Raw genomic sequence first — 26,023 nt, forward strand, 5'->3', positions numbered from 1 at the left:
TTATCTAGGCTATTTCATATGTAGGTATGTTTTTCAATAGTTGAAACTTTTGATATGAAATACGAAGTAATTGTTTTATTGCTAAAACTTAAAAGGAAAAAAAGAATGAGGGTAGAACTGTGGAAAAAGATAAAGGAATTTAAATACGTATATATACATGGAGATTGTAGGATATGAAATGACATATTGGTTTAAGTTATATTTTAAGTTTATTATTTAAAAAGACAATTTTTATACAATTCAATTCATATTGGTTCAACTTTATTTTATTATGATGGAAATGAAACACTTCATTTTCTTAATTGAATTTGCAAGTTATAGAATGTATAAAGACTTAAACAAAAAGATCAAAAGGGGTGACATGTGTCATATGTGTTAGTGAGTGACTTGTGATGACACGTGTCATATGAAAAATTATGGTTTGTGTTTTTAAATACTAAGTATAGATATAGATATAGATGTACCAAAACCATTTGATAATTTCTTAATTAAACTCTAGTGTATAGAATTGCATTTGATTTTTAATTGCATTGTTATTTTGATCAATTATTTGTAAATTTTGGTTTTTACAAATAAAGTTCAGCTAATATAAAGTACCAGTATTAAAGTAATAAAGTGCAACTAAAATCAATGATTTTTTTTGGGTGCAAATTGTAAATCTTTATTCTACTACGAGTAATTCATTGAGGCTTATCTATTAAGTATTGGTTGTATTGGGAGAATGTTTTTTTTTTTTTTTTTTTTTTTTTTTTTTTGGATAAACAATGGGGTACTTTAAGTTAGGGTCAATTTCAATTTTTATCCCTTCAAAAAAAAAAAAAAAAAAAAAAAAACAAAAACAAAATCAAATTTTATCAAAAACTTTAGGTCTTGGGTCTGATTAATTGGCCAGACCCACTTATAATTGTCCAAAAAATTTTAAAAAAATTTCTATGTAGTCATCTAACTATCAAAGGGTAAAAAGCCTAGTCCCTGAGAATTGCCTCACATCCAGCTTCTTTTTTCCTTTAAACACTCACAGTCTAAATTTTCCAAATCAAATAGTCATAAAGGAAGCCCCTTGATGGTGAAGGTTTAAATCATGCAAAGTCGCGTACCAATTGAAACAAAAATATATTCCTAATGTTTACTTTTTCATACCTTTACCCAAAAAAAAAAATTAAGGAATAACAATAAAAGATAAAAAGTTAATGATAAAAAACAAAAACTTGAGAGAAAAACTAATGTTCAGGGAACCTTCCCAAGGGATAATGAAACATGTTGAGTGACTCACCTACCAAAGAAAAGAAAATATTCTTGTAATTGGATTTTTGTTTTTATTTTGGGTTTAATAATTAAATAACTTTTACCTGAATAGCATGTTTCTTTCTAAAGCCTCTAACCAAGAAATAACGAACATAACACCTTAGTATCTGAACGTTATCAGACACACCTCTATTAACATTCCAAAATCACGGATCAAAACAGCAATTAACTGAAAACTCGAAAGCAATTTCCTTTATGTACAGAAAGATGATAGTTAACAGTACTAAATAAAGAAATAAATATGATGAAGGAAACCCTAATCATAATGTCTACGCTAATTATGTTTGACATTCAGCTAATAAAGAAATTCTATTCGGCTTTTTTTACCGTTTTTTCCTTTTCTGTCTACAGGCATACGGCGCAAAGCTTCTAATGATATGTTTAAATTGAATTGGCAATACATCAGAGGTCGGAAGCAATCACTTGGTATACAGGACAGGAAGCTTGTAATATGTATAACTTAGTTCACCATCATATGTTCAAATCCAGTTCCAGGTTGAAATGCAACTCGAGGTCCTCCAACATTGAGAAGCAGCTGTTGAAGCCATTTTCTTGTAGTTGGATCTTCCTGAAATTGAAACCATGAAATGTATGTGAAAATTTTGAAGATTAACGAGTTTTATAAAGCAAAATGAGCCCTCAAATCATGGCTATAAGACTAAGCTTTCAAACAATAAATGAGTTAATGAGGGAATCCACAGCGCACAAAATGCGCCCCGTTCAGCAGCAACAAAAAAATCAATAATATGGTCCAACCATAGATCATGTTTGAAAGACAAATCTAGCAGAGTCCCACAGGCAATAATAGTAAATACAGCAGATATACCAAGTGCCAGATGTTTTCCTGTCGGACCACTAACCACCCAAAACTTGAACCCAGGCTATTGACTTTTTGAGTACTCCCTCTGTTCCATGAAGTTCTTCCCATTTACTATAGATAAACGTACTAAGGAAAATAAATGATGTAAGTTTGTACATGTAGGAGAGAGTGTAATAGGAAAAATGGTCCCAAAAAGTGGGTCAATTTAGGATAAAATTATAGTATTTCATTGACAAAAAAGTAAAAGTTGGAATAACTTTAAGAAACAGCCCTAATTAGAAACTGGGAAGAACTTCATGTAACAAGGGGAGTGATGAGATTTGAACCAATAACATAATTAGATCCATAAATAAAGAAAATGCATCCTGCATCTTGCCAGCGATTAGTGTGTGCATCTTCTAGAAACTCCCCAAGACCAAATGACTCAAGAGATTTCTATTTTTCATCAGCATAAGGAAGACACACGGCAGTATCTAACATTTTCATTAAGGTATGTAGACTCAAAAAGAGGCTGAGAAAATTTGGCACCTAAAAGCTCATATTATGAGAAATGCCACCGGGTTTAGTTGAAAAAGTTTCATTCTGTAAATAAAATATAAAGATGGATGTGGTTTAAGTGTTTAACCAACATTATACCCACTTACACAGTGAGAACATGATGCTATATTGTATTTTCTCAGATCCATGATGCAACTGTAGTCTGTAGCAGATACAGTTATTCATGTTCCTTGAATTGGTCAAAAAATGTGCTGAAAGCCTATTATTTCTTGTCAATATCAGATCAGGTCAATTTTTGCAAGTTCAAGCACCATACATGACATTTAAAAAAACCCCTCAGAAGGTCAAAGCAGCAATGTAGCATTTTACCAGATAATCCCAAAATTATCAAGGACTAATCCAAAATTCCAAACTACAAAAATCACTAATGAAAGTTTAAGGGAAAAAGATAAAACCTCGTTAGCCTCGAAAAGATAGCTGACTCTTACTAAATTGTTTTCCATAAAAACATTTTACATCAAACCAAAAGGGGCCTAAATGCATGATGGAATGGAACCATGAATCACAAACACAAAAACACAATCAAAGCCCATGCTATAACCTTCACAGATTTCTCATACCACAACATCAAGGACCACATCAGATACTTGCATTTATTTAAAATAAAAATATAAAAAAAATTAACCCCAAAAGAGAAGAGATACACTATATATATATATATATATATATATATATATATATATATATATATATATATATATATATATATATATGTATATTTATATGTATATGTATATGTATATGTATATGTATATGTATATATGTATATGTATATATGGCACAATATGACACACAAAAACAGAGGAAACTTACACGAAGGCAACTAGCAAAGGTGGCATCCCTCAACATATCTGGCAGACAGCTTCGCAAAGCATCACATGCTCTGCAGAACAAACAGAAGGCAACGCAAATAACTAAGCATAAATAAGAAGACCAAAGCTGAAAATAATAACCATAGATCCAATCACTTTGCCAACCTTGGATTATCTGAAAGTCTAAGGTAACATCTGATAATATGTTTCAGAAGCCGTGAAGAAGGCTGCTCAGCCAATGCAGCAACCATGTTGGCTAGAACTCTTCCAACTGCAAAGAAGCGCTCCGCTGTTGTACATATGTAATCCAAGCCTACATCATCCAGAAGAATCTTTTGGACTATAAATGTAGCAACCTGTCAACAACCAAACAACATGCTGAACTTTACATAACATACAAAGAACAGGCTTTGACATCCCACAAAGAAGCTTTTTCCTTCCCTCTGTGCTTTAAGCCTTTAACTAATTATCATATTTCCTCCGTTCTTTTTTTTGTTGACAAATGTTGACTTTTGACACTAATCACAAAATCTACTCTGACTAGCTTTTGTGATTTATAGTTACGATATATCATAATTATGTGGGGTCATTCTAAAATCGTTTCAATGCATGCATTCATATATCAACTTGTTATAATTTTTACATATGTACAATAAGAGATATTAATCGCTGAACTTGTGCATTGACATATGTGATAAGAGAAACATGTCAACTGAAAAAGAACATAGAGCCCATACAGTAGATAACAGTATATACCATACAATAGGACCCAGAAATCAGTCACATAAAGAAGCAAACATCATATACATTAGGGCCACTTAGCTACAATAAACAAAAAGCAATTTGAGGGGGTGGGGGAAGAGGGAGGAACTTGACGGAAAGCGTCTATCAAGGATACAAGAAACTTACTGTTTTTGACAATTCACTACCCATTTCCATGGTACGAAGACACAATGGAATTATTTCTGTTGAAAGAAGGAAACTAATGACTTCTGTGTCATCAACCTGAAAATGAAATTCCCGAATTACAGAAATATATGCAACATCAGTGATCAGTCTAATGAATATCATTTTATTTTTAAAGTCATAAAGAATAGGATCCACAAAGTATACTATATACTTTCCATGACTGAACTGTTTCAACTAACAATACAATCTTTAAATTTTCATGTGTCCTTTTACTCAAAAAGTTAACCTAAGATTAGTATACTATTGTTTATACGTAAAAAGGAGAATAATGAGATGTATTTTAGCTTGAAAATTGAAGAATCTTAAATCACATCAAGAATGTCAGGAACAGCTAAAAGTGCTCCATGACTTTACTTCTTTCGTTTCTTTTTAGTTGCATCACTTTCCTAAACCGAAAGTTTTATATTAGTTGCATCACTTTCCTTTTTAGTTAATAATTTCTCTCTTTCTCTCCTATCACATGGGTCCATTTTTTTTTTTATCTCTCTATCTCTCTCATCTCCCAAAATTGCCAAGGAGTCCGCAATTTACAAAGTGATGCAACTAAAAAAACGGAGGAAGTGATCCAACTGCAATCTTCTTCCTAGTTAAGCCTCCCAACTCCCAAGAGACTAATTCGGGATTATTGGTAAAAAGCAATACAAGTAATTTAAGACAAAATATGAAAGCATCCAGAAATATTAATACCTTAACCAGAGCACCAATGACACCCAAGCTAGTTAGCCGCAAGTACTCAAAAGGCCTGGATTTGCTTGTTGTGTTGAGGAATGGATATAGATATAACGGGATATGTGCTGAAAAAATAAATATATAAAAATGGTTCTAGACATAAAGTGTCAGCAAATTTAAACATTACAGCATGTTTTAACATGTAATTCTTCAAGTTAATAAGAATTTTTGTCAAGCTTGAAAATCTGACTTAATATTGTGTGCCAAAAAAACCTAAAAGGACAAACATTTCTAGATAGATGGAGCTACACAATTGATCACATGGTTCTTGTCATGGAACCCATTTATTCCAACCTAAGTCTAGTCAAGAGGATAGCAAAGTTATAATTGCTAAGAAAACATCTTATTGTATGTTACTAATGCACATAATGCCTGCCACACCTCGACATGCACAATTCTAAACATGATAATAATAAGAATCACTATGAACACAGCTTGAATGTACTTCCATGGAAGCATTTAACATGGTATAGCTATATACTTGGTGATAACTGGTCAAAAAAGAGAGAATCAGACCTATAGTATTATAACTGATAAAATAGATAATCACAAATTCTTATATGTGGCTGGCCACACGGTGTGGCTATCCATTATGAAGATTACTTTGTTAGTGTTATAGGGTTACTCGTTTAGTTTTACAAAGGTTATTTTGTCAGTATAATAGGGGTTACTTGGTCAGTATTACATGGGGTTACTGGGTCAGTGTTACAAGAGTTACTTTGTTTTTTAATAAGTGGCCACATGGTGTGGCCAGCCACACACAAGACGCACTGATAATTCAACAGATAATGTAAATGATCTCAGATCATTACAACATGCAGCTTACTTGAACATACATGCAGCTGTGGTCATGGTAGAGTTAACACAAAAGATAAGTCATGCAAGCAACATAGAGTAAAAACTATTTACAAATTACAATATAGGTACAAATTCTCTATACATAAAAATAAATGGGAACAAAAAACCATATACAGATGCAAGAAGCTGACTGATGGACATGAATCAATAATACATCCTCCAAAATTATGTTTCTGGCAACAGAAAATGTGGGACATGTAGTAATCCCAAGAAAAAAAAATGGTTCTCTCATATACTTATTAGAATGCACATGGTAATAGCAATAACTACGTATAAGAAATTAACTATGCCCTTACAATGCAATTTGTCAGGGAACTCACCATTTAAAAATAGCATCCGAGTATCAGGGTGAGATGCTACACACTGCAGGAAAACAGAAAGATTACTGTCACCAGACTACGACAATAAAATATTATATAGTCCAAGTACAGCCACATAACTCATTTACTAAACAACAAGAGCGGCAAAAGAACTGGACAACCAATGAGGGCTAGGGGTGAACACGGTCTGGTTTGGTGTGGTTTGAGTCTAAACCAAACCAAACCAAACCGTAAAATACGGTTTGGTCAATTTTCCAAACCAAACCAAACCATATTAGTATTGAAACCAAACCGTAATAATGCGGTTTGGTGCGGTTTGGTTTGCGGTTTATGATGAGATGACATTTTTTCCTAAAAATTGTCAAATATTAATAAATTTATAATAAAGTTCAAATAATTAGCCAAAGGGATTAAATTCTACTACAAATTTTTAATAAAAATAACAACCAACTAATCAAGTGCTAAGTGCTAACACAATAACACATAATAAAAATAATACATAAGAAATTAACAGTGGAAAAAAAACATAATACATTTGTCCAAAAAAATAATTCATACTACATTATAGTTATATGACCTATTGAATTTTAAGTATTGATATTTGAGATTGAGTATAGAGTATAGTAGTATACTGACCATATAGTCTTTTAATGATTTTTCATTTTTTTTTTATTGTTTTATAATGTATAATAACTATTTTAATTTATTTAAAAATTATTTAAATATTAAAATGCGGTCTACTGGTTTACGGTTTGATTTGGTTTATAATTTTTAAAAAACAAACCAAACCGCAAACCGTATTTCCCAAAAAATCGAAACCAAACCGTATTTTTTCAAACCGCAAACCAAACCAAACCGCTAAAATGCGGTTTGGTCTGATTTGGTTACGGTCCAGACCAAACTGTGTACAGCCCTAATGAGGGCATATGAGCAGGATTATACAACTAAATTATCTTCATAAGTTCAGTTCTATATATAGCCACATGACCTAAGCAGCATTTATATTTCAAATTTACTTTAGTGAACTATCCCCTTCAAAGATTTACAAAATTATGTGAAATGAAGCAAACCATTGAAACTCTGTAGAAATTTTCCCAACCAATAAATCCCCAAAGTTGAAGCAATGCTTACAAAAGTATACATCAATCAAAAATAGCAAATTGAGAAAGCAAGGGCTAGGCATTATAGAGGCTCAAATATGCCGTGGCCCCTCCCAAAGGCCCAAGTACCCTAGTAAAAGGCTGACAAGTCAAAAGTTTTTAGCTTTCTATTTGTCCGCCCCCCTCAACCATTGAATCTGGCTATCCCCTGGATTAATATCAGGAGACGATACTTGGAACTTTAAAAAATTTGTAAAATAAGAAAGGCCAAATCAAATGTATATTCATCAACTTTGGACTTAACAGAAATCAAAAAATATTTATCCTTTTTGTTTCTATTTTCATAATTCTCTTCATAAATCGGTGTTGGCAACAACAGAGACGAATAATCAAGGAGGAAGAAAAGAAAATACACAGGAAGAAAAATAAAAACAGATTACTTCAATATTACATACTAACTAAAATTCAAAAATAAGCAAAAAAAAACCAGTAACCCCAATTAGCCACACTTTTAATAAGTTGGAAAACAAAAAGATTGTAAACAAGCTACATACAACAAAGGAAACACAATAGATCAAACCTGCAATAGAGCAAGAGCATTGCAGACACGGTTTGATTGTCCTGGATTTAGGGTAGGTGGTGACAGCACCTGGTATATTGACACGATCTCCTACAGCCAAATAATTACTCATCAATGACAGCAAAACTTAAATCTTATTACAAACAACTGATCAGTAATACTCAAAACTCTAAATATTGCAGTACAATATCCTATTTTGTAACAGCTAAACAGGTATCATAGATTTCAAAATTATAAAAGGGACATGTACTGAATATTGAATACTGTTTGAAGTTATAAAAGTAGAAAAATGATCAAAGCAAGTAAGGCATTTATTCTGTATTAGAACTTGAGAATCATACTGGTAGTTCTGTAATTTATGTTACCATTGTACTACATATATGTTCTTGAAATTTTAGATGATTTGACCCATGTTGCATTGTTGCCTTGCACTTGCGCTGGGCTAGACTCGGGCCCCAAGAAGGGTCATGGGTAGGTCAAGTTTGGTTATCCTTCTTGCCTAAACCACGTCCTCCAAATAAATAATAGTTCAATCAACCAATCAATCAAAGCCTTAGTCCCACAAGTGGGGTAGCCTAGCCTTAATCCCATAAGTGGAGTCGGCTAAAAGTGATTATTCCGTATAGTTATCCACAAAAATCTTCGCCCTCCATCCCTTACGATCAAATACCTAATTCTCATGCAAATTCACATGTTTCATATCCTCCCTAACTCCTTTCAACCAAGTTATTTTCAATTTCCTCTACCTCGCCTAATTTCTCCATGATCCCACTATTACAGCCTTTGTACCAGTGCACCTTGGGTCTCCGTCAATGCAGCCAATTTTCACTTAGTTTGTCCGCAATTCCTGCAACACCCACTTTCTTGCGAATAACTTTATTTTTTTACTTTCTTAACGTGTTCCCGCACATTCATCATTCATCTTAACATGCGCATTTCCGTAACCTCTATCTTGTTAATGTGCTCCTTTAGAAGCCCAACATTATGTACCATAAAGCAACACTGGTCTTATGGCATACCTATAGAACTTCCCCTTTAACTATAAAATAATGCTTTGATCACATAATACTCCCGTGATCGCTCTCCTTTTAAGCCACCATGGGGGCCACGTCTTGAATGTCACAATTTCTCTAGATGATCGACCCAAAATCCTCTCACAAGCGGCATACCAAATATACAGTCTTACTCCAACTTAGCTTAAACCCTCTTGATTCCAACCTTTGCCTCCATTACTCCAATTTGGCATTAACCTCATCTTTAGATTCATCCACCAAAACGATATCATCCGCAAACAACATACACCATAGAACCTCATCTTGAATTGGAAAGGTTACTTCATCTAGAATCTTTGCAAAAAAAAAAGGGCTTAATGCATGCAATCCAATTATAACAGGAAAATCTATTGTCAACCCACCATTTGTTGACACATCTCAATCCATATCCTTAACCAAGTCTCATACCTTCGTGGAATACCTTTCTTCAACATTGCCCACCAAAGTACCTCTCTTGGCCCCTTGTCATCGGTCTTCTCTAAATCAATAAAAAACACACGAAGGTCATTCTTCTTTACTCCATAAAACTCCATCATTTATCTTATCAAATGAATTACTTCTATAGTAGATCCCACGAGCATAAAACTAAATTGATTATCCAAAATGCTTGTGCATGTCCTTAACCTATGTTCTATCACCCTCTCCCACAACTTCATAGTATGGCTCATAAGCTTAATCCCTCGATAGTTAGAACAATCTTGAATGTCCCCTTTATTTTATACACTAGGACCAAAGTGTTCTTCTTCCACTCTTGTGGATCCTTGTAGCCCTCCATATCTTGTTAAAAAAGTTTGTTAGCCAATAAATAACAATCTTACCCAAACACCTCCAAACCTCCACCGGTATACCATGAGGACCAACTGCTTTCTTAGGCTTCATCTTCTTTAGTGTAGTCTTAATCTCTACTCTTCGAATCCTTTGCACATACTCCACGTTGATTTCTTCATCACTCACAAAAGTATCTCTTGCGACAACTCCTTGACTTCTATTAAATAGTTTATCGAAGTATCCGTTATCCTGTCTTTATCTTAACTTTCATACACCTTACCATGCCAATATCCTTCCTCGACTCTTGTCTTCTTTTTGCCATCTTATAAATGACATTTTATCCCTTCAAAAATTCAAACTTTTCGTAACATCCTGAAAAAACCTTTGCTTTTGCTTGGCTAACAGCTACCTTTGCCTTAATGTTAGCCTCTTAATACGCTGCAAATGTTTCGTCACTCCTACACTTTCCAAATGCTTGATAGCATTCTCTTTACCATGTCAATAGTAGTTAAATGTCCAAATTAAGAGTCAAAACCAACCGTACATCATAATTGGAATATTACAACTTAAACCAACTCCCCCCCCCCCCCCTCCTCACTACCCCGACAACATATTTCCCCACTTTGTTGTACTATGTGTTCTCATCTCTAACATATTCGAATTCAATCTTTGGACTAAAAACTTGACTTGAATTTTATCAAAAAAGAGGAATGGGATAAATGGTAAGATAATGTCTATGATATGTAGTTTGGTTTACGCTACCACAGTTGTTTAAATGAAATCTCTTACCTAAATCATAATTTCTTTTAGTTATTTTCATTGATCTTGTATTCCTTTTAACTTTAAATTAGTGGGTTGTAAAAGTTTAGCAAGAGAATATCTTAATTTTATTTCGGCTGCCAAGAGACAAGGTGGACAAAAGAAGAAGCTTAAGGCTTGGTTTTGGGGTCTACGGTGTGTAAGGATGGCAATAGGTCGGACTGAATTATGCTAACTTCGAATTAGACCCCATAAGAAGTAGATACATCTGACTCCGACATCCGAGACTCCAACTCCGACTTTGATCCGACTTGAATATTCGGCCTTTGACTCTGATTCCAACTCTGACTCTGTCCATCTAGAGGATTTAAGCTATGTCGGAGTATGCCGCTTTGGTACACAAAGGGGGACAAGCGATAATGTAGTGAGTTTGGACAAAAAAAAATTTGACCATGAATGAGTGTTTTAAATATCTTGGGTCAATCATCTAGAAGAATGGTGACATTGATCAAGACGTGACCCACAAGATTAAATCTGGGTAGTTTAAATGGTACAAAATGTAGGGTTTCTAAGAAGGAGCACATTAAAAAGATAGAGGTTACATAAATGTGCATGTTAAGATGGATGTGTGGAAACGCTCTACCAAATAGAATCAAAAATTAAATTATTCGTAAGAAAGTGGGTGTTCCAGGCATTGAAAACTAAGGAAAAATCGTTTGCATTGGTTTGGGCATGTAAGACGGAGACCCTAAGGTGCATCGTATGAAGAGTGGAAGATTGAGATCATGAAGAGGATATGTTTGCATGAGAATGAGGTATTTGACCTAAGATATCAAAGAGTAAGATTTTTGTGGATGACTATACGGAAGAATCATTTTTTGTTCAAGTAACCGACCCCACTTATGGGATTAAGGATTTAATTGATTGATTACCAAATTTGCTAACCCAAGCAACAATATAGACTGGTTTCAAAGGACTTGAGCTTAAGAGTATGAAACGCATTACCCGAAAAGAGGAGAGTTATAGTGGAGTTATGAGTAGTATTTTTGCATATAATGGTTACAAAGACTTCATAGTGGGAATATAACACGAATTCTCCGAAAAGTGGAGACTTGTAGAGGAGTTGTTGGAAGTATTAGGTATTAAATGAGAAGCTTAATTGATTCCTCAGCCTCTAAAATGACGGTAACTTTAACTCTGCTAGTGTCTAAACTATTAACGTAATTATCTTCCATAGTTTGAACTTTGAATTTTAGGTATAATTATTGATATTCATGAATACCGAGTTTGGATCTTTCCTTTGTAGCATTGATATTCCAACGCAATCCTATGCTTGAATTGAAGTTCTAAAATCTCCAAAACAGATCTCCTGAATCTAAAAGTTTGGAACTTGAATTGCCAATATTTTCGACCAAACAAATTGGAATAAAATCATAGAATTTAATTTCTAGAATTTAATTCCCTATATTCAAATGAAATTTAACCTATCAACGACTCCAAATGCAACCTCATTTCTAGAAAAACATTATGCTATGCAATTAAGATTCTTCACTCACCAAACAAACAGAATTTTGCAAAAAATAAAAATAAAAATAGGGTGTCGTTTGGTTTGAACTTATGGAACGGAATTAAAATCCATTCCATCCGTTTTATTGTTTGGTTAGACATTTTAGGTATGAAATCTTATATAGGGTTCTAATTCCACCCCATTTCCCTAATATCCCATACCCGCCCCCTAAGATTCACAATCCATTCTTTTAATGAACGATAGAATCCATTCCAACTATAAAACCAAACAAATTAGGGCTAGTATGGGTTTTAGAACCCATACCTATCTCGTATGAGATTTCATACCAATCCATTCCAACTTGATGAACCAAACACCCTCTAAATTGACTCCTTAAACAGTCACACATGCAAAACCTTCTAGGCATGCCACCAATCTTCATAACAATGAGAATTAAAAAAATATATTTAAAAAAAATAAAATAATAAGCCCCAGTAAGTTGATGAATTCACCTGTAAAAGAGCAGCAATAGTTCCAAAAGAATTCCACAGCAACGGAGCCAAATCCTGAAACAATTCTCTTTTCTAATACACAAAACAGCAATCATCAACTACAAATTCAATCGAAATTCACAACAATAATCAATTCAAAACCCTAAATCAAAATTCAAATTGAAAAATCAAAACTTGCGAGGGAAAGGACAAATACCTTGGAAAGTTCGAGAAGCGCGTTTTCACGGCGGTCGGGATTGCTAAGGTCGAGGACGAGAAGTTCCGCCGATTGCATTTTACGGTCGTTAGGGTTGGATTGTGAATTCGCCGGCGAAGTAGCACCGATGGTTGGGCCGTAAGCTGCTGCGTTCAAGGAGAGAGATTGCGGCAGATTTGCCATTTTCGGTTGATTTTCTTACTCTTTGTAACAAAAAACAAAAATTATTAAAATTGTTAAGAGTTAATTAAATTAGTCAAGGTGTGAATGTCCACACTCCAATTCTTCATTGCATTTAATGTAGTAGCCAACCCTAATTGCCACCCTCTAAGGTTATAGCCCACAATGTAATAGTGGTTCTTACTACTATAAATAGCCATGTAATTTCACTTGTATGATGCACAAAAATATTACCAAGAGTAATACATAAAAGTAGTAATACTTCTCTTATTACCTTCTTCTCTTAATCCTCTAATTTCTATATATTTCATAACACGTTATCAGCACCATCTTCAATCAGGTATACTTATACCGATTATCCAATTTTTACAAAGATTCAATTTCTTTCACAAAATATATTTTGAGGAGTATGCTCTATAGTTGCCCATATGGGATCCTCTATACCAGAAACTCACAATATATTTCTCCACAAAATTACTCCACATTATTAGCCATGTTGATTAAAAATGAGGATATCAATACATACCTTATTTATGATACTTAGTTTGGTAACTCTCATGCATGGTTATAGAAAGTAATATATAATTACTTTTGCATGTGGAAATATTTGTTGTATGCATGTTAATAGAGTAAATTTCATGGTCACACAAATCATGTTTATACTTACTTACTTGTGCATAATTACTAAAATGAAAAAAATGATGCAGCCTTTATATTTATTTAATTTTTTAGATTACACACTTTTATGTTTCTTTCAGTTTTCGAACCCTTGACCTCATGAATAGATTAGGGTTCTCGGACCACTACGGCTTGCATCCCAGTGTGATACTTATTTACGTTTGTAAATATTAATAGTTTGATTACGATTATTTTACCAGTCTACTAGAACATTGTATGATATTTTTACAGTAGTGTAAAGCTGAAACGGATAATTTACCCCCCTATAAAAGGCGGATTACACCCCCTTATTTCACCATACAAACCTTATCCCCTCCTTAAACTTTACCCAAATTATCTCCTCTTCTTCTTCCTCCATTTACACCGGTCATACACCATGTTCCCCGTCGACAACCGACAACCACCACACCCCTTTACTTTCGAAGAAGATTTAAGGAAATTAAAACTATATTTATTTTTAATTATGGCCCTAGTAGTTTTATTAATGGCAATGATGATTTTCATCATTTTACATAAGTAGCGCTCGGTTTTTCGACAAAGAGAATTCATGCATGTAATCTCCGTAGTACTTCAAGTTTTTTTTGTCTTCTAGGTAGATTATAAGTGCATTTTGTTATAATAAATATTTCTTTTGTCTTATCATTAATGTATGTCATTAATATTATTATTATTATTATTATTATTATTATTATTATTATTGTTGTTGTCGTTGTCGGTGATGTAGTGATAGTAGTAGTATTTATTGTTATTGTTATTATTATCATTGTTATTGTTATTATTGTTGTTGTCATTGTTTAACTAACGTAATTATCATGTTTAATTTTAGCTTAACTTTATGTAAATCATAATAATAACCCAAGGGGGAGAAGCAAATATGTTTTAAATGGATTATTATTATGATTACAATTTGATTACTTTAATTATCACTTGCTTAATTGGCTTAATAATAATTACCTATTTGATTGTAGTTAAAATGGGAGACTTGATGAAAAGACAATTTGACGTATTAGACTTGTCTGGACATAATTATCTTGAATGGACAGTTGATGCCCAAATGAATTTGAAGGCTCAGGGATTGGAACATACAATCAAAGAAATTACCATCCCAGGAAACGAAAAAGATGCCCCTGCTCAAGTTAAAGTTCCAACTGATCAAGAGAAAGCAAAAGCTATAGTTCTCTTAAGGCATCATTTACATAACAGTTTGAAAACCGAGTATTTAATGGTGGAAAATCCCAGAGAACTATGGGATAGCCTGAAAGGAAGATATGACCACCATAAAAGGGTACTCCTTCCTTCAGCACAATTTGAGTGGACAAACCTGAGATTTCAGGACTTTAAATCTGTCAGTGATTATAATTCATCATTATATAAAATCGTATCAATATTGAGATATTGTGATCAACCAGTCACTGAAGTACAAATGATAGAGAAAACACTCTCTACATTCCATGCTAACAACATTGTATTGCAACAGCAATACCGTGAAAGAGGCTTTGCAAAATATTCTGAGCTTATTTCTACATTATTGGTTGCTGAAAAGAATAATGATCTTCTGTTGAAGAATCACAACCTAAGACCAACTGGGTCTCAAGCATTCAATGAAACAAATGCTGTAGAAAGCTCAAATCCACCCGAGACAAATGTTGCTCATAGAGGTGGACGTGGAAAATATAATAACCGTGGCAGAGGTCGTGGAAATTTCCGCGGACGTGGCCGTGGACGTGGTTATGGCCGTGGTAGAGGCCAATTTCCCCCTAGAAACAACACTCAAAGGGGGCATCAACAAGGAAACAAAAATCAAGCCACCACAAAAGGAAAAGACACATGTTATAGATGTGGCATGACTGGACATTGGGGACGTACTTGTCGTACGGCCAAACATCTGGTAGAACTATACCAGGCTTCCATTAAAGGGAAAGAAAAACATGCCGAAACAAATTATGTTAATGAAGAAAATGTCCCTGGAATTAGCCTTGATGTGTCTGATTTCCACATAGACAATGGTGAAGCTAGTGGTGAATTTATCTTTGGAGAGAATAATCATGTTTAGATAATTCATCAATTACTATGATATGTATTATGTTTTCATTATGTACTTTTCTTGTATGTTTTTTTTTCATGTTCAAGTTATGTACTCTTAATTATTCATTATTAATAAAGTACGTCCAGTTTAATTATCTTAAACTAATCTTATACTTATTATTTTATGAAGATATGGATCTGCCCGAAGTTGGTTCCAAATTTCAATGCCTTTTGGACAGTGGAACAACACACACTATTCTGAAGGATAGAAAATATTTTTTAAAGTTAAAATTATTTCAAGCAAATGTTAATACCATTTCTGGGACAGCCAAGCTAATAGAAGGTTCTGGAAAAGCTTGCATAATACTCCCAAATGGAACAAAATTAATCATTATTGACGCTTTATATTCGAGTAAATCTCGAAGAAATCTTATAAGTTTTAAAGATGTGCGTCAAAATGGTTTTCATTTAGAAACAATGATAGTGGATCAAAAAGAATATTTATGCCTCACGGCAGAAAAACATGGCAAGAAACATGTGTATGAGAAATTGCCAGCATATTCTTCAGGGTTATATCATATAGATATACGACCAGTTGAAATAAATTCGATATCTAACCAGAAGTTAGATAATAAGAATCTGCTAAATTTATGGCATGATCGTTTGGGTCATCCTGGTACAGGAATGATGCACAAGATTATAGCAAATTCAGTAGGACATTCAATTAGGAATGTTAAAATCCCTCGATCAGATGAATTAACATGCTCTGCATGTTCACTTGGCAAATTAATAATAAGGCCATCTATGAACAAAATTGCTACTGAATCTCCAACATTTTTAGAGAGGATTCAAGGAGACATTTGTGGACCAATTAATCCTGCATGTGGACCATTCCGATATTTTATGGTATTAATTGATGCCTCAACTCGATGGTCACATGTAAGTCTCTTATCCAATAGAAATGTTGCTTTTGCAAAACTCCTTGCTCAAATTATTAAACTAAGAGCACAATTTCCAGACCATACAATAAAAAGAATAAGGCTTGACAATGCTGGGGAATTTACATCCCAAACATTTAATGATTATTGTATGTCGATTGGAATTGTTGTAGAACATCCAGTAGCTCATGTTCATACACAAAATGGACTTGCTGAGTCATTAATTAAGGGACTACAATTGATTGCAAGGCCATTATTGATGAGATCAAAATTGCCTTCATCTGCTTGGGGTCATGCCATAATACATGCGGCAACTCTAATTAGGTTGAGACCAACTGCTTATCATAAGTTCTCACCACTACAATTAGTTTTTGGTCGAGAACCTAATGTCTCACATCTAAAAATTTTTGGTTGTGCGGTGTATGTTCCTATTGCTCCACCCCAACGAACAAAGATGGGTCCACAAAGAAGGCTGGGAATTTATGTTGGGTTTGAATCACCCTCCATAATTAAATATCTTGAACCAATGACCGGTGATTTATTTACGGCCAGATTTGCCGACTGTCATTTCAATGAGACAGTATTCCCAGCCTTAGGGGGAGAGAAAGTGGACCCACGAAAGAAAGAAATAGAAATCATTTGGAATGCAACACAATTGTCAATGTTTGATCCACGAACAAATATGTGTGAACAAGAAGTTCAGAAAATTGTTCATTTACAAAGCATTGCAAATCAGCTGCCTGATGCATTTATAGATGCAAAGAAAGTGACAAAATCACATATACCAGCTGAAAATGCCCCTGCACGAATTGAAATTCCTTCTGGTGATAAGATCATTGAAAATGAATCTCTAGCACGCCGAAAGCGTGGAAGACCACTTGGTTCAAAAGACTCTAAACCAAGAAAATTAAAAAGACCTGATGAGATCGACAATATTCCCCTTACAGAAGGTCAAGAAAGACAAAGTACAGATAAGAATAGAGAAAAAGATGATAATCCGAAAGGGGATGAACAAGATGACCATAACATCGATAACAATGAAACTTCAATAAATTTTGTTTCTACCAGGAATTATTGGAATAGAAATGATGTTATCGTAAATGAAATATTTGCATATTCCATTGCAATTGAAATGGCATCTGACGAAAATGATAGTGAACCAAGAACAGTGGAAGAATGTCGTTGCAGGCATGATTGGCCAAAATGGAAAGAGGCAATGCAGACAGAGTTAAAGTCACTCGAAAAACGAGAAGTGTTTGGAAAAATAACCCTTACACCAGAAGGTGTAAAGCCAGTTGGATACAAGTGGGTATTTGTGAGAAAACGAAATGAGAAAAATGAAATTGTAAGATACAAGGCAAGACTTGTAGCCCAAGGTTTTTCTCAAATTCCTGGGATTGATTATGAGGAGACATATTCTCCCGTAGTTGATGCAACTACGTTAAGATTTTTGGTAAGCTTGACAGTCTCAGAAGGACTAAAGATGCGATTAATGGATGTAGTAACCGCATATTTATATGGGTCACTCGATACAGATATTTATATGAAAGTCCCAGATGGACTAAAATTACCAGAAAACCACAAGCCTAGACATTTACTTTCCATAAAATTAAAAAGGTCACTTTATGGATTGAAACAGTCTGGGAGGATGTGGTATAATCGTCTTAGTGAATACCTTATGAAAGAAGGGTTCAAGAATAATCAAATCAGTCCTTGTGTTTTCATTAAGAGATCACAATCAGGGTTTGCAATTGTTGCAGTTTATGTTGATGACTTGAATATCATTGGAACCCCAAATGAACTTGAAAGAACTGCAAAATACTTGATGAAAGAATTTGAGATGAAAGACCTTGGACAAACTAAATTTTGCCTTGGATTGCAAATTGAGCACTTAAATAATGGTATTTTCGTCCATCAGTCTAACTACACCGAAAGAGTGTTAAAACGTTTTTTCATGGACAAAGCGACCCCAACAAACACCCCGATGATTGTTCGGTCTTTGACTATGAAATATGATCCATTTAGACCTCGAGAGGAAAACGAGGATGTCCTTGGTCCTGAAGTACCATATCTAAGTGCAATTGGGGATCTAATGTATCTAGCTAACAATACTAGACCAGACATAGCTTTTTCTGTGAATTTGTTAGCCAGGTTTAGCAACGCACCAACGAAGAGACACTGGAAAGGAGTAAGACACTTACTACGATATCTACGAGGAACAAAAGATCTTGGTTTGTTTTATCAATCAAGGCAAGATGCCACCCTCATCGGATATGCAGATGCTGGATATCTATCAGACCCACAAAACGCCAAGTCACAAACTGGATATCTGTTCACCTATGGTGGAACTGCAATTTCTTGGAAATCAACAAAGCAAACCTTAACTGCGACATCATCAAATCATGCTGAGTTGATTGCCCTTTATGAAGCAGGACGTGAGTGTGTATGGCTAAGGTCAATGATCGGCAATATCCAAGAAGAATGTGGGATGAAAGAAGTAACTGAAAGTCCAACCATCATTTACGAAGACAATACTGCATGTATTGCACAAGTAACTGAAGGATATATTAAAGGTGATAGGACTAAACATATATCCCCAAAACTGTTCTTTACACACGATTTGCAGAAGGAAGGGAAGATAAATGTCCAACAGATCCAATCATCTGATAATCTTGCAGACTTGTTTACAAAGTCCCTACCTTCGAAGAGTGTTGAGCGGTTGGTCCACAAGATTGGGATGCGTCGTCTTCATAAACTATGTTAAAATCAGGGGGAGCATTATATGCACTGCACTCTTTTTCCCTTCGATCAGGTTTTTATCCCAATGGGTTTTTTCCTGACAAGGTTTTTAATGAGGCAGTACACTAAAGCATATAGTAATGTATTGTTGTACTCTTTTCCCTTAGCTATGGCTTTTATCCTAAAGGGTTTTACCTAGCAAGGTTTTAACGAGGCAACATATACCCTATTCTGTATGGACATTCAAGGGGGAGTGTTAAGAGTTAATTAAATTAGTCAAGGTGTGAATGTCCACACTCCAATTCTTCATTGCATTTAATGTAGTAGCCAACCCTAATTGCCACCCTCTAAGGTTATAGCCCACAATGTAATAGTGGTTCTTACTACTATAAATAGCCATGTAATTTCACTTGTATGATGCACAAAAATATTACCAAGAGTAATACATAAAAGTAGTAATACTTCTCTTATTACCTTCTTCTCTTAATCCTCTAATTTCTATATATTTCATAACAAAAATATAATTCTTCTGTGTAATAAAATTATGAATATTTTGTTTTTATATTGTGTAGTAGTAACTCCTACTTTGACTATGGTAAAAGAAATTACTTCGTACAACTTGTTTTAGATATTTGTTACTTATTTCACAATAAATTTAAAGCGGATCAGGTTAGAAATATTCAGATCAGATCAGATCAAAACTTTTAATTATCATTTACTTATTGTTAAATATCGTTAATTGCGTATTTAAAAAATTATAAAAATAATATTTTTGAATAGTTCAGATGAATCTAACAAGATCTATTTTAATAATGTTTTCTTTATATATAGGATAATCTAATATATAAAAATAAAGTAGGCATTTTTCGGAATCTAATCTAATATATATATATATATAAATAAAGTAGGCATTTTTCGGAGCATTCGGCGCGCCATATAAGAAAAGGTATTATTTTGTCCAATGAAAAATTAAATTAATAATTAATTTTAGAATTAAAAAATTTACTCGCCATCTAAGCAAAAGTGACGAATAAGATTTAAGAATTTTGACACATAGGTAAAAAAAACAAATAGAGAATAATTAAAATTTAAATTACTTTTAAAAACTAATAATTATCTTCTCTAAAAAAAAATTAAAAAAAAAAAAAAAAAAACTAAGCTATATATATATATGGTAGTTTGAAAAGTTATATATGTGCCAACTTTTGTATATATATTTTATCAAGATATGTTGCACATTTATGATTTGATTTGTATTCTGACTCATGTTGCATAGCGTTGAAGATACATTTTGGTCATATTAATTATGTGTATACATTGAGATAAAATCTTGTCAATTGTACTTGAATCACTACACCTGAAGTGTAGGTTGTATATGATCGGTTCCAAAATAAAGATATGTTTAATAGATATGATATTTGGCAAGATAGTGCAATTGACACTAATAGTGTAATTGTATATAAATACCATAGTGTATGAAATACCCTAAAAGTGGTATAGATATCTGAATTATTATAATAGATGGCCTATGATGTAAGAAAAGTTATGATGGTACCAATGAGAAATGTATTCAGATATCATAGTAAAATAGCATGCGAAATGTAAGTTAAAGGAATTTTATGATACCGGTACATAATGGAACCGATGAATAATATGCATATGCATAATGGAATGGACTAATAAATAAGGGATCTGAAATATATGTACATTTTGATGTCGACATAATGATAATGATCATAAGTTTATTATGGACTCGAAGTCCAATGAAATATGGAATTTTAAATCCACATTGTACAGTGTCTTGCATCATTTTGAGTCTTATATTCATGTGTATGTGAGTCATAGGTTAATGGTTTATTGCATATGTAGGAAGTTAGATGCATTACTCATTGTATAATTTGTTTATATGTTATCATGTTTTATACATCTCATATTGCATGGATTAATTTCTTACAATGGATGTGGTGTATGTGAATGTTCATTCAAAGTATAGTAAGACATATTTACAGCTTTGATGAAAAATTAGAAAGAGATATTTATATTCCAATGGGCTTATAATTGTAATGAAATTATTGATGACACTTATTTAATAACATGTTATGAATCATGTAAAATGAGTTCCTGAAGAACTTATATACGACGTATTAAATGCCCAACCCACTAGTAGAAAATATGTAATGGCAAGCGGTTCAAACCCCCTAATGGGAAGCGGTTCTGAACCGCATGCTTTTAGGGGGCTTGCCATTAGCCTTTTACATGGCAAGCGGTTCGAAACCGCTTGCCATTTGTAGTGAATGGGCAGCGGTTTTGGCGCCAAACCGCTGCCCATTATGGCTATAAAAAATAAAATTTTTTTTTTGGTGTTTTTCACTAAAATTGATACACGAACAAACTATATGTAAAACCAATAATATTTAGATAAATTAATTGATTGTTGTAACTTATAAGTATTACATTTCATAAAAAAAAAAAAAATTAATACAAGTAATAATAATAATACAACTTGATTAAAAAAAAAAAAAAAAAAAAAAAAAAAAAAAAAAAACAACAACAACAACAACTCTTGTTCACTTGCTCCACCACCACCACCGTCCACATGCACCACCACCGTCCACGCACGCGCACCACCACCATCCACAAAATCCCAGCCATTTTCGCGTAAAACGACCCCCACCATCCATCAGATCCCAGCCCATTCGCCCACCAAGACCCCCACCAAAACCCCCACCAACACCAGATCCCAACCTACTTCGCCCACCACGACCCCCACCAAAACCCCCATCAACACCAGATCGGCCTGAAACAAATCAATTCAACCACACATCACCATAAATTTTTAAAAAAAAACTTAAAAAAATAAAAATTACCATGAATTCCACCATAACCTCGAAATTGGCTTGAAATTTGGGTTTTAAGGGTCAAATTCGACCAAGAAAACTCTAGATCTAGAGTTTTATGGTCGAATTTGACCTAAAAAACTCGAAAATTATGGTCTAAACTCGAATTTGCTCGAAAAGGATGGTCTATGCTCGAATTTGCTCGAAAATATGGTCAAAAATTTGCTCGAATTTGCTCGAAAATTTGCTCGAATTTGCTCGAAAATATGGTCTAACTCATGGAGATGGAGAACGGAGATGAGAGAAGAAAGAGAAGGAGATGGAGGAGAGCTGGAGAGAGTGAGGGCGTGAAAATGGAAGGGAGGAGGAGAGAGAGCGTGAGAAATATAGAGGAGGAGGAGAGAGAACGTGAAAACTGAGGGGAGGAGGAGAGAGAGCGTGAGAAATATAGAGGAGGAGGAGAGAGAGCATGAGAATTAGGGTTTTTTAAAGAAATGGCAAGCGGTTCATGTTCCAAACCGCTTGCCATTTACAATTTGGCAAGCGGTTCACCCTAAACCGCTTGCCATTTACAACATTGCAAGCGGAATTGCAAAACCGCTTGCCATTTGGGGCTTCCCATTACATTTATTCTACTAGTGACCCTACAAATTTTTATGTCTTGAATATTGCAATTATTATCAAACTCTTAAAAGTCTATGTGACTACATTATTGACATCTCAACATGAAGTTTGAGCATATGAGAGTTAATAAGATTTACTATTTGTATTTACAAGAGAGCTATCTTGTCAATCATGAAACATCTAAATAATATTAATGGAATACTTATGCGCGAGAATGTTTTCTCATGGTCCAGAAGAACCATGATTAGCGTACATAATTACATATGTTATATTATAATTCATATGAGATTGAAGAATGACATTAATATTATCAAGTTTTGTCATCAAATTATTATTAATGAATGTTAAATCAAATAATGATCACCAATATTTATTATTAACAACTTCCAGAAGAAGTCATAACCGCATGAGTTTAGCCTTTTTAATCAACTATTAAATAGAGATTTGGAATGGTGATATTAGAGATAAACACATGTATGGTGAAATGAAGACACTTCACATGTTCACGTGAAGACTTGAAGAATTGAAGATGCAACTTCAGCTTAGGAGATTCGAAGATCAACGTATGATATTTTACTTACTACATATGAAAAGATATCCAAACATATTGGATTCATTGTTGCGGCACTAGAAGATCTCAAGTTATGTATTCATCAGGGGGAGAAAATACGCACTGCACTCTTTTTCCCTTGACCATGGTTTTGTCCCACATTGGGTTTTCTGGTAAGGTTTTTAATGAGGCAGCATCTCGAGCGTATTACGAAGAATGTTGTACTCTTTTTCCTTCATTAGGTTTTTATCCCACAGGGTTTTTCCTAATAAGGTTTTAACGAGGCACAGTCTTCGATAATGGACATCCAAGGGGGAGTGTTATGAAATATCGTGTGGATGACCATTATGCTCCTTATATCATTCCGGAATATTCTAGATATATGATTTATTCTTATCTAAACATATTTGTGGATGTCCATCTTGTATCACTCTAGAACTTTCTAGAGCTTAGGGTTTATTATTCTCCAAGCAAACTCTATCAATTATTGTACTATATATATATATATATATATATATATATATATATATATATATATATACCTCCATCATATGAAATACAAGTAGAATACACATTTCGATTCTCTCTCAATCTTTATATTTCTCCTTATTTTACAACATAAGCAAAATTATTGAATAAGGTTTGACATTTTAAATTCAAGCGTCACATAAAATAAATAAAACAACAAAAGATAACTTTAGTGTTAAAAAAAAAAAAATATCTTATGATATTAGGAATTTTATCTATATATTTAATGAATGGTCTTCATAAATATACACAATTTTAAATTAAATAAAATGATTACTAAAACCGTGCATCGCACGGGCTTACATCTAGTACATAATATTTTAATCCTCCACATCATAAATATATTTTGTGTAATTATAACCATATAGCCAATTGGTTGTTGATGTAGTAGTGATTGAGACTACATTTGCTAGGGAGGACCCGTGTTGATTCCCGCAACAACAATTGGGAGGGATTGGAACCTAACCACTCAGAACTGATCTGTAAATCCGAATTATCCCAAAAGTAATCGGGTGGAACACCCAATAAAAATAAAAAAATATATAAAAAAAAACCATATTTAAAAAAAAAAAGGAAAATGATAAATATTTCCCTTAGTACTATAAAAAGCTCAAAAAGGAAAGATTGAGGAAAGATTAACAATAATTGCATCGATCTGCACGTAATTTTCTCATGAATTCTCAACTTAATTCCATTTTGAGAAGTATATTTAATGCTTATACAGCTACATATATCATTACCCTTGCAAAAATTAATAAATCTACTATATTAATAATCCGTATCTAAGTTTGTGGTAAATAACAGTAAATCTTGTATGTAGCATGTGGTAACATTTGTTTAAAATAATAATTACAATTCAGTATATGAGTAATCTGGACAAATGCTGGGAGGAGATGAGATTTGACACCTACTAGCCAATGAATCAACAAATAGGATTTTTAAATCGATTTGGCTTTAAGTGTAGATTAATCAAGCAATAACAATTATGCAAGATTAAGAGAGCTATTAGAAGTTCAAAGTAAATAAAAACATAAAATAGTAAGAGAAAGGGATACTCGTAGAAATTACAACTTAACGCTTCGAAGTTTGAATGAAATGCTTAAATTAAGAGAACAAGTCTTAATATTATCTTTCTACACTGATTGAGTTGACAATTCTAAGCTTGATTCACTAATTAATAGAAGTTCTAAATTACATACATAAAGTATTCCGCTAGAAGAAGCGCAGAGAAACCTAGGCGTGGTTGCACCATTCTTTGAAGAGGCCGCATCACCTTCAGTTAGGAGTAAGGTAGATTGTTTAGCACTCAAGAGGAGAGGCCTCTCTAAATAGGAGATATTGTGTCAGGGGTGGAGAGGGTGAGATGTCGCACCTCAATGCTGGAGAGGCCTCTCTAAATAGGAGATATTGTGTCAGGGGTGGAGAGGGTGAGATGTCGCACCTCTATGCTATGCTAGAGAGGTCGCGCCTCTTATTATCTTCAAATCTATTTGAGAGGCAACAAGTTTAGTAGCATGATGCATGTAGATTGGAGAATCCTCACCACCAGAGCTTCAATTCTGCTAAATGGGGCAATTTTTTCAACAAGGATCATCTCTCATGTGATGAGGAGAGGCAGTGCCAACGGAGAGGCTAGGCTAGGCTAGTAGAGAGGAAAGGCTCCGCCATTGCTATAGAAGAGCATCTCAAGTTTCAAGCCTTCATTTGCTAAGAGGTGGTTTAAATCACATTCTTTGGTCATCAAACTTGCAATATAGTTAAGCCAACAAAAGGAACCACAAGAGTGCCAAAAAGAGGCAAAAATACTACAATGTTAAGTAAATACTACAAACAGAAAATAAACTACAAAAGGGGTAGAAAAGAGTAAAATAGAGAGAAAAGGCTACAAAAGAGAACTAAAAAATAAATACATCAATTAGAAAATCCACTTATCAGAGTAACCCCAATTTTTTGTGCAAGTAAATCAATTAATTAAAAATTAAAGAAACCCTATTTGTCCATTCGAGTAACCCCTATTATTTAAATTTGACTATTTAAAGTATAACTCCACTTATTTATAAAAGTAATCACATTTATCCA

At 33.8% G+C, this 26,023-nt stretch overlaps 1 protein-coding gene across 1 annotated transcript; it reads right to left on the reverse strand.

The window, feature by feature from the left end:
- Positions 1–1,453: 1,453 nt before the first annotated feature.
- LOC145627378 (uncharacterized) lies at positions 1,454–13,073 on the reverse strand. Its single transcript, XM_081679769.1, has 9 exons — positions 12,846–13,073; positions 12,650–12,721; positions 8,052–8,141; positions 6,372–6,414; positions 5,152–5,258; positions 4,405–4,500; positions 3,661–3,851; positions 3,497–3,566; positions 1,454–1,873 (listed from the first exon to the last, which is right to left on the reverse strand). The coding sequence occupies exons 1-9, from the start codon at positions 13,026–13,028 to the stop codon at positions 1,766–1,768; spliced, it is 960 nt and encodes a 319-aa protein (XP_081535895.1). The 5' UTR covers positions 13,029–13,073; the 3' UTR covers positions 1,454–1,765.
- Positions 13,074–26,023: the final 12,950 nt, after the last annotated feature.

This window comes from Chenopodium album, chromosome 4 (assembly GCF_948465745.1).
Source record: "Chenopodium album chromosome 4, dcCheAlbu1.1, whole genome shotgun sequence".
Taxonomy (NCBI): domain Eukaryota; kingdom Viridiplantae; phylum Streptophyta; class Magnoliopsida; order Caryophyllales; family Amaranthaceae; genus Chenopodium; species Chenopodium album.

What these genes read in the sequence shown, in the direction of transcription:
- LOC145627378 (XM_081679769.1), bottom strand. Translation starts at nt 13,028, where the DNA reads ATGGCAAATCTGCCGCAATCTCTCTCCTTGAACGCAGCAGCTTACGGC. An exon ending in ATGCTCTTGCTCTATTGCAG is followed by an intron (nt 6,415 to 8,051) that starts GTTTGATCTATT and finishes GTTTTCCTGCAG; the next exon opens with TGTGTAGCATCTCACCCTGA. An exon ending in TCGGATGCTATTTTTAAATG is followed by an intron (nt 5,259 to 6,371) that starts GTGAGTTCCCTG and finishes TTATTTTTTCAG; the next exon opens with CACATATCCCGTTATATCTA.